Source organism: Ylistrum balloti, unplaced genomic scaffold (genome assembly GCF_031769215.1).
Source record: "Ylistrum balloti isolate Yb309-2 unplaced genomic scaffold, AGI_CSIRO_Ybal_v1 Utg370010, whole genome shotgun sequence".
In the NCBI taxonomy this organism is placed as follows: Eukaryota; Metazoa; Mollusca; class Bivalvia; order Pectinida; family Pectinidae; genus Ylistrum; species Ylistrum balloti.
In genome coordinates, this window is record NW_026782083.1 from 777,045 (window position 1) to 786,777 (window position 9,733).

Genomic DNA, 9,733 nt, shown 5'->3' on the forward strand with positions numbered 1-9,733 from the left:
TCCACTATTTAAGGAAAAACAGAAACAAAAAACAAAACAAAATCTTGCCACTAGTAAGTAAACTTATAGACAGGGTGAGTGTTTTACATCACTCAAAAAATATTTGTCTCTTGCACTCAAAAGTTAAATTCTCTCTGCTCCACTGAAAACAGGTATTTCATTCCTTACATTAAGTACATTTCTGTGAAAACACTTATGAACACAGCCAAGTGGATGTCAACATTTTTCTTGACTCGAAACATCCTCAACACTTCAAATCTTTGAAATTATTTCAAACATCACCGATGCACTTCCTTCTAGTTCTGTAAACATCAGCTTTACACCAGAATCAACACTACACAAGCGGTCCATACAATACATGGTATTTTTAATGTTTCCATTCTGTAACACTAAACATGCGGAATGATTTGAAATCTCCCCGCCTTGAACAGCATCCCTAACCGCTCCAAAGGTCTAGAACTTATCCATGTCCTGACACTTTTATGTATTTCATAAAATCATTTCTGATTTCAGTACATGGACATTACTCAATGACTTGTATGTTGTGGATCCTTACTGTTAGAATCCTCCGTGGGGTATTTTTGGTCTATTACTTGGAGTTATTTCCCCTGAACAGGTCAACATTTTGTGGCCCTCTGAATAATGCGTCGTGGTCAGTTTGTGACTAGGTCTGTTTTTAAACACTAGCAGGTCATTCTGCTGACCACTAGGGTTTTCCACAGGCACTGACCACCCCTGGTCACTTCGAGCTTGGGAGGGTCGTGAATGGTCAGTCTATGTACAGTGGATATAATAAAGATATTGATCACCTCTCCGCACTTGTCTCACTGCCTGGATGAGAACTACAAGAAATGAAACAAAGATGAAGGGAAATGTGAAATGAAGCACATAAAAAATTGTCTAGTACAGCATTCAATATTTCACATATTTGCTACCCATTTTCTGTAACCTAGAATTTCTATTAATAAACATCTGTTACAGTGTAAATTGTATATGCAAATTTACAGTGAAATTTTAACTGACACTAACCAAACATTTATAAAGAAAATTTCAATTATAGAATAGATAGTAAGGCTTAGAATTAGACAAAGGATCTTTGTTACAACATAAAAACAGCTATTTCTTTTGCAGTAAAATAAAAGTTACTAATAAAATTTGATACTTACAGAACAGAATATTTTTTTTTTTACTCCTAAATATTTAGTTTTTCCTCTTTTTTTTTTTTATTTCTTAAAGTCTATTGACACGTTTAGTAAATATGATTTATAGGAAGGGTTAAAATTAACCACACCACACCTGAGTGATTTGTGAACAATCTATTAAATACAAGACCATAGGACATATTATAACTCATACCATATCCAGGAAGATAAACTAGTTTTTGGACGGTTGAAAAACTTCAATATCAATTGAAAATTATCTTGTACAACACTTTGACAAAAAAAAAACTCTTTTCAAAATATCTCAGACATCTGCTTTGTTGACATGTGACGGGCGTGGATATTACTCAATCTGAAATACCAATAGCGAGTTAGTGTAGGAAGATCTTATTCAAAACAAGTAGGGAGTCGCTGTAAGGAGACCTTACTGAGAACTAGTAGGGAGTCGGTGTGAGCTAGGAGACGGGCCAAAGTATTTAGGAGTAGCTGAAACAGTATCTCACAGAACACCAAACAGCTTCTGATATCACTCTATTGGATTCTATACAACAATTATAGAAAGATATATGGTCACACACAGGTAGACTAACAAGTTTTCCTGAACCACATAAATAAACATATGTTGTATTTATAGATGCATTGAATTAGGAATTTGCAAAAATACATTACCGTATTCAGTGTGGCAAATTGTATGTATAAAAATAAATATTAAGTTTCTTTTTAAATGACACTTGATAATGTATTAGATCACTGCAGCTAGGAAAGCTTTTGTAGACAGGTTTTACCCAGGAATTTTATCAGGTGCAATTTTACACTCTGTTCTATAATGCTACTCCTGACAACAACGAAAAAATATATATTGAGAATGTGTAAAATTTTATATTAAATTTGGAAATTGAGCTTGCTGCTAAGATTATTATCTTTACAGTCTTATGTGAACAATAAAACTGAGTTCAAACTGTACATTCAATTACTTATTTGTAGGTATAAACACCCCATACTTTTCAAAAACCATGAAAAGAAGACAGAAATCAGCCACAAATATATTCAGAGTTTACAACTGGCTTACAATAAACCTACCTAGTAGTTACATGACTATTTCTTATTGAAATCATATGTAATAATAGTTCCAATGACTTCTAATTGATAAAAGCATTCTTTGTAGACTATCATTATGCTAACAAGTCAATGGATGTGGAAACGGAAGTGAACAAAGTCATTGAATGTTTGACGTAAGTACATATCCCTGCCAGGAGGTAAATAGGGGTTAATGCTGACGTACATATATTTATCAACTTTAAGGTATAATAACTTTTGGGAAATGTGTGCCAGACACCCACAGATGAAAAGTAGTTCATACTATAACTCTAGGGCAATGTGAATATGGTATACATTAATTCCTCAAAGCACCTTAGGGTTATAATTTCTTTTATTTTCCCAAACATTAAATTCTCTATTTGAATAATTTGCATTTGTTTCTTCTTTCAAAAAAAAAAAAAAATATAACTTATTTGGCACACTGTATTAACCATATATCAAAAATATATATCTATCAATTAATTATATCCATGCCAAGCAGTTGTACTTAAATCTGACAACTGTTGATGAAATATCTGAAATCAAGTAGAATCTATTAAGTATGGACCGATTTTTCAGACTGTTTATTGGTCAAGCTGACCAATCCTAATAATCCCGGACAGCTGCCAACCAAAATGATTGTATTTCACCAGGTACAGAATTTAAAAGCACCCTTTACCCTTTCACCCCGACAATACACAATTAACTTAATGCTCTAGTGTGTATTTCAGTTTTTGCCATTCCCTCTTTTTGACAAGGTTCAAATTTCAGACTCAACAAAACTATCAGTACGTCTGATCAGGAAGGATGTCGTGAGGTAAATACTAACATGGAGATTAATATGTAATTTTGTAAAGTAAATGGAGTGTCCATTTAAACCTAACGCTTGCTATTTAAACCTGCTCTTCTGTCCTAAACTCAAAGCATTCTGAGGTAGCTGACAAGCAATACACCTTATTGTGTGAAAGTTATGCATACATGTTTTATAAAAAAAAAAAAAAAAAATTAAAGCTATTTGATTTGTTTGAGGGGAAGCTTCAGACAATCTAATTTCTATATAAGTAAAATAGTAGGTAGACTCTAACTGAAAACAAGGTCGATATTTACTGTTCTTCTATCTACTTTTTGTTTGGCGTTCATTTGGCCATCTTAATCCTGTTTTATACTGTATGTTGGATATTACACATATATCCAGGTTAGGACAATGGTCAGTAGTCTTGTCAATCTTACACTTACTGGTTAGGACAATGGTCAGTAGTCTTGTCAATGTTACACTTACTGGTTTGGACAATGGTCAGTAGTCTTGTCAATGTTACACTTCCTGGTTAGGACAATGGCCAGTAGTCTTGTCAATGTCACACTTACTGGTTTGGACAATGGTCAGTAGTCTTGTCAATGTTACACTTCCTGGTTAGGACAATGGCCAGTAGTCTTGTCAATCTCACACTTACTGGTTTGGACAATGGTCAGTAGTCTTGTCAATCTTACACTTACTGGTTAGGACAATGGTCAGTAGTCTTGTCAATGTCACACTTACTGGTTTGGACAATGGTCAGTAGTCTTGTCAATCTTACACTTCCTGGTTAGGACAATGGTCAGTAGTCTTGTCAATCTTACACTTACTGGGTTAGGACAATGGTCAGTAGTCTCGTCAATCTCACACTTATAGGTTTGGACAATGGTCAGTAGTCTCGTCAATCTCACACTTAGTGGCTAGGACAATAGTCAGTAGTCTTGTCAATCTTACACTTACTGGTTAGGACAATGGTCAGTAGTCTTGTCAATCTTACACTTACTGGGTTAGGACAATGGTCAGTAGTCTTGTCAATCTTACACTTACTGGGTTAGGACAATGGTCAGTAGTCTTGTCAATCTTACACTTACTGGGTTAGGACAATGGTCAGTAGTCTTGTCAATCTTACACTTACTGGGTTAGGACAATGGTCAGTAGTCTTGTCAAACTTACACTTACTGGTTAGGACAATGGTCAGTAGTCTTGTCAATCTTACACTTACTGGGTTAGGACAATGGTCAATATTGTCAATATTACACTTACTGGGTTAGGACAATGGTCAGTAGTCTCGTCAATCTTACACTTACTGGGTTAGGACAATGGTCAGTAGTCTTGTCAAACTTACACATACTGGTTAGGACAATGGTCAGTAGTCTTGTCAATCTTACACTTACTGGGTTAGGACAATGGTCAGCAGTCTTGTCAAACTTACACTTACTGGTTAGGACAATGGTCAGTAGTCTTGTCAATCTTACACTTTCTGGGTTAGGACAATGGTCAGTAGTCTTGTCAATCTTACACTTACTGGGTTAGGACAATGGTCAGTAGTCTTGTCAATCTCACACTTACTGGTTAGGACAATGGTCAGTAGTCTTGTCAATCTTACACTTCCTGGTTTGGACAATGGTCAGGTTCTTTCAATCTTATACTTACTGGTTTGGACAATGGTCAGTAGTCGTTTTTTATTTTACACAGCCTTGTTTTTTTATTCCACACTTAAATGTCTGGACAAATGTTGAAGCCCTATGTATAATAATTTACTCTCAGGACTGTGATAAGGACCGTTTTAGTTATATATATATTTATATATGTATTGATTGCACTGAGGAGCAGCTAAGCTGCGAAAACGTTATGCAAAATGATAACTTTTTCTTGTGTGTTTTTTTAACAATTTTCTATATATTATCACTTGCGTATCGTCAGTAACTATATTGTCAGCTTATGCTTTACTTATCAGAAGTGTTTCCAATCTTATTACATTACTGTATATGTATATACTGTTTACTGTTAAAACTTTTTCACACGCCCCTAATAAATGGTGCAGAGTCATAGGATAATGTTATGGTTTCAAGGTCATACTCATAGTACACAAAAAACTTCTTCTCTGAAGATCAAGCTACTATCTGTCTGTTGTGAAAAAGTCTTTGTTTTTCTGATCATAAGGACATCTGTTTGTAATTCCTAACATTTCAACAATCACACCATACAAGGGAGGAAATGACCCGAATCTCACACTGTATATAAATAACACAATGTTCTCTTGGTTTCCGGTGAAACTCAAAAGATTAATGTCATCTTTTCAGGCTGAATCGTACAGTCTTTGTTGTGGAATGATAATAATTTTGAAGGAATTGACTTCAAGAAATGTGAAACTTTTCAAAAGTGTATTATGAGAATACGATATATCTTCAGATGGTATTACATGTTCTGGGAGAAGACCTGGTTTATTTATGTTTTTTTGTACCTGTAATTGTGTTACATGTTAAGATATTTGTAGATATCATATTCTGTTTTAGGGAGATGTAGTGTACACAAGGATGTCACGCATACCTGACAGAGGAAAAGCTTGTTTGTCTGTTAACACCTCGTTGCTTTTGGGATCCACTAACAGAGATCTTAGTCCGATGGCCCCCATCCTCATCAAAACCATTGATAATTCTGGGGATAACATTGGTTGTTGTGACACCTGCCGAGGCCAAGGCAGCATTCTGTGGTGACAGACCGTCAGACATATCTGATTCATCATCATTCACCATAATGTTTGTTCTAATCTGACCACCACTGTGTGTGGACACTCGCGGCCCACTGACTGTCACAGAATTTGCACTGACTGTCCCGTCGCCAGAGGATTGCACTATTTGTGGGGTGGGTACAACAGTAGCCTTAGAGGCAGGCTGTTTGGTTGGTCCCATCCAGTTATTGAACACCTGATTTCTGTCACTATCTAAGTATTCCTGAGAAGATGTTTTGAAATATTTGGCACTGTCCTGATGACCAAGCATATGAAGAAGACCACCACCCTGCATTCTATCAAATCCATTCTGATTAGTCAGATTAACACTATTTAACATGAAGGCGTACTGTTGCTGTGGGTTTGGTGCAGACCCCTGCATGCTCATCATTCTCATGTACTGCGAAAAGTCTTCCAGGGACATGTTAGGCACACCTGAATACATAGGGGCAGAGAACACTGGCTGCGAGCCGAATGGCATGTTGTAGCCTGACTGTGGGAGGTTTGTCTGGGACAAGAGCTGGGAATAGTCCACAGAAGCGTTGTATCCCTGCTGGAAGCCGGCTGGAGGGGGAAGAGGTGGGGCAGAAAGGATCCCCATTTGTTGTTGTTGTAATAACTGTTGCTGTATTTGAGCTTGTGTCTCAAGCCTTTGGAGTCGTTCTCGAGCCTCCATTTCACGTACTCTTTCCATTTCCTTCTCCTTTGCTTCTCCCTTGAGTCTTTCTTCCTCTCTCTTTTCCTCCTCCCTTTTCACCTCCTCATTCAAGATCTCCTCCCTCTTTAACCGTTCCTTTTTACGCACTGTGTCATCAAATGTGAACTTCTTCTTTTTCTGGTAAATCTTGGGTGCATGACCTTCAAATTCAACAGCATTCTTCCTATCCTTTCCAGTTGGCACATTCTCATATTCTGGAAGGACGACAATCTGACCTTTCTTACCAATATAAGCAACACCAGCTCGCTTCATTTGATGGATCTCTTCCTTTTCACTATCCTCATCTTCATCTGTTTCATCATCCTCAGGACCGAAATTTACATGCATCTTTCCATAGTCCTCATCCGAGGAATCAGAGTTATGATCACTGAAGCCATGAGGTACCATGTATTTCAATGCCTGCTCTGACTCAAAGTTCTGATTCATGGCTTGAGGAGCTGATACAGAACTCCTGAGTTTCCAGTTTGGTGGAGGTGGTGGTTCATTGACGACCTCCAAATCTTCAGATTTTTGCCTATTAAGAATCTTGCCCCCTGCTTTGCTGATGGATCCGAATGCATTCCTGACACTTTTATGAACTGTTTTTTTGAATCTCTTGATACTATCGTACTTCCTCCTTTCATCAGTCCCCATATCTGAGTTTCGCTTTGTGTATTTATTTTCTTTACTCTTGCCCTTCTTTTCTTTATATTTGAGGTCATTGACCTTGTTTGGTACTATAGTTGACTTAAAGCCCTGAACCTGACCACGTGATGTCACCATCTGATCCTTATCAGACAAGTTGTCATCTGAATCTAAATCATCTTCCGGTGTCCAGTCTTCCCGAGTGTATATACTAGAGTTTCGAACATCATTTATCTCCCCTTCCTTCTCTTCCCCAGATTCAGATTCTTGGAGACGCTGTTTGGAATTATTCGGAAGAGAACCAGTATTTTCAGCAGCTTTGCTTTGCTTTTTCTTGGACTTTTTCTCAAATCTTTTCTTGGGGTACTCATTTGTATTCAAGTCAAGTGTGATGACCTCCTTTGGTTTTTCTACACGACTGGCGTCTGCTTTCTTTGCCGCTGGTTTGTCAGATATTTCAGTGGTATTTTCTTTCTCCACTACTCTACCTGTTACTGGCACATTGTTTTCTTCCTCCCGCTTTTTCTTCATCAATTCATCAATACTCATCTCTGTCTTGCTCCTCTGTTCTCGGTCAGAGGCAGCCTTAGCTAGCTGCTCTCTGAACACCTCTGAAGGATCTTTTGGCTTTTCTTTCACTTTTGTAGATTTCTTGACAATTTTAGTTGCCTTTGCCTGTGCAGCAATCTTAATGTCATGTTGTAGCAGGGAGCTCAGGCGTCGCATTGCACTGTCCGCAGAACTTGAAGATGACGTTGTGGATGGCTTCCTTTCCAATGTGGATGTCCCTTGTTTGGAAGGTGAAGAACTAACTACTGAGGGAGGAGGAGGAGGAACCTTTGACACCTCCTCAACAGCATCTTGCTTCTGCAGAGGAGGTTTAATGTTTTTGGAATCGGTAGCACCAGTCAATTTCTCCTCGGGTAATTTTTCCTTCTCTTCTGTGATCTCTTTCTTCTCTGAAGCTTTCTGCTTCATTATCTCTTCCTCTGCCAACCTCTTCTTTTCTTGTTCTTCAGCTTCCCGTTGCTTTTCTTTTTCTTGTTCCTCTGATATTTGTCGTCTTGCGGCTTTCTTCTCTGCCAGTCTCTGAATCTCCAGCAGCAGAGGGTCCTCCTGTCTTATTGGGGCCACAATTGGGGGAACTCTTTGACTGTTTGTTCGAGATGGCGGCTTTCTCTCCTTTATTTGTTTATCATTGTACTCTACACCATCATTGTGAACCTCATCTGCATACTCAACACCGTTTGACTTCGACTTTGAGTATGACTTGCTGGTTTTGAGAATACCCTGAAGAGGAGGTGGGGGAGGAGGAATGGACACATCTTCCATATCATAGTCCACTGGAGGTTCATAATGTGCTGAATAACCACGTTTGTGAATGGGAGGGGGATGTACCGGTCGCTGTGGTGCCTGTTGGGACATTGATCGGATGGGTCCTCGGGGAGTTGAAGGAGCAGATTTTGACGTTACAGGAACAGGAGGAGCAGGAGGGGCAGGAGGGCGATTGACAGGAGGAGCTGGTGCTCGTTGCTTTTTCTTTCGTCCATCCAGAGCATCCATACTCTTTGTGGACTTCGTAGAATTGGACCGAACTAGATTTGTAACAGGTCGACTGGTGTGCTCAGACAGATCATTACTGAGATCCTCTATCCTTCGACCAGTCTTCTGTTCTATCATTGAGAGAGTCTTATTGCGCCTGGCCTCTGCCAACTGAGCGTAGGTCATGTTTAACGATGAGTCCATCTCAAACGTACTCCTGACTGGAATAGACACCTGAGGACAGGATGTAGACATAGAATCCAACTTGCCACGCAATTCTAAGCTTTCCTTTGGGTCTTCTTCAATCGTGTTCTCTCTGCTGTAAAGACTAGAGGTAGCAGACTGTTGACGCCGATGAACTTTGTACTTCCTTGATGGGTCAAACGACACACTTGGTGTTCGCCCAGATGAACTACTGTCACTAGCCACACTTCCTGTTTCAGAATGTGCCACTTTTCCATTAGGAATACTGCCATTACTGTGTGGTATTTTCCCATTACTTAGTCCATTTTCTATCTCGTGATGAGTTTCCAGGCTATCACTGTCATCATTATCATCATTGTTGACATCATATGCGTAGATATCTTTGTAGTTGGGAATGATTTTACTCATTTCCTGAGATACTGGGCGTAGCTGATGCTTTGTGGGTAAAACTGCTGGAAGCACCTTGTTGACAGGGTTGTTGTAACTGGGTCCTTTGGGACCAAGGTCACTGATAGGTCGAGCACTAGGTGGAGCTGAAGGTCTCGTAGGAGGCCTCCGCACCACTGGCTCCCTACTAGCCGTCTGAGACTGTTGTTGGCCCATCTTAGCACCTCAAGTCTGAAACATATACAAACAAATATTAAATACTTATCATTTTTGATAAGATCACAATACAGACATAATCAATGTTATTTTTCTACTACATTAATGTACAAGATAAGCTGCCACATAGGTGTGTAATCAATCTAAGTAAGAATTAACGATATTTTGTGATATATCTATACTCACAATTATGTTGTGATTAATTGTCCTGATGTTCTGACAAAATAAAACAACACAAAGCGTGACATTATCCCCCACGCCCCACTGAAAGACACACAATC

General features: G+C 38.8%; 1 protein-coding gene across 1 annotated transcript; it reads right to left on the reverse strand.

The window, feature by feature from the left end:
• Window positions 1–761: 761 nt before the first annotated feature.
• On the reverse strand, window positions 762–9,452 carry LOC132548450 (nucleolar protein dao-5-like). The gene is made up of 2 exons (XM_060212315.1): window positions 5,581–9,452; window positions 762–842 (listed from the first exon to the last, which is right to left on the reverse strand). The coding sequence occupies exons 1-2, from the start codon at window positions 9,450–9,452 to the stop codon at window positions 806–808; spliced, it is 3,909 nt and encodes a 1,302-aa protein (XP_060068298.1). The 3' UTR covers window positions 762–805.
• Between the last annotated feature and the right edge of the window lie 281 nt (window positions 9,453–9,733).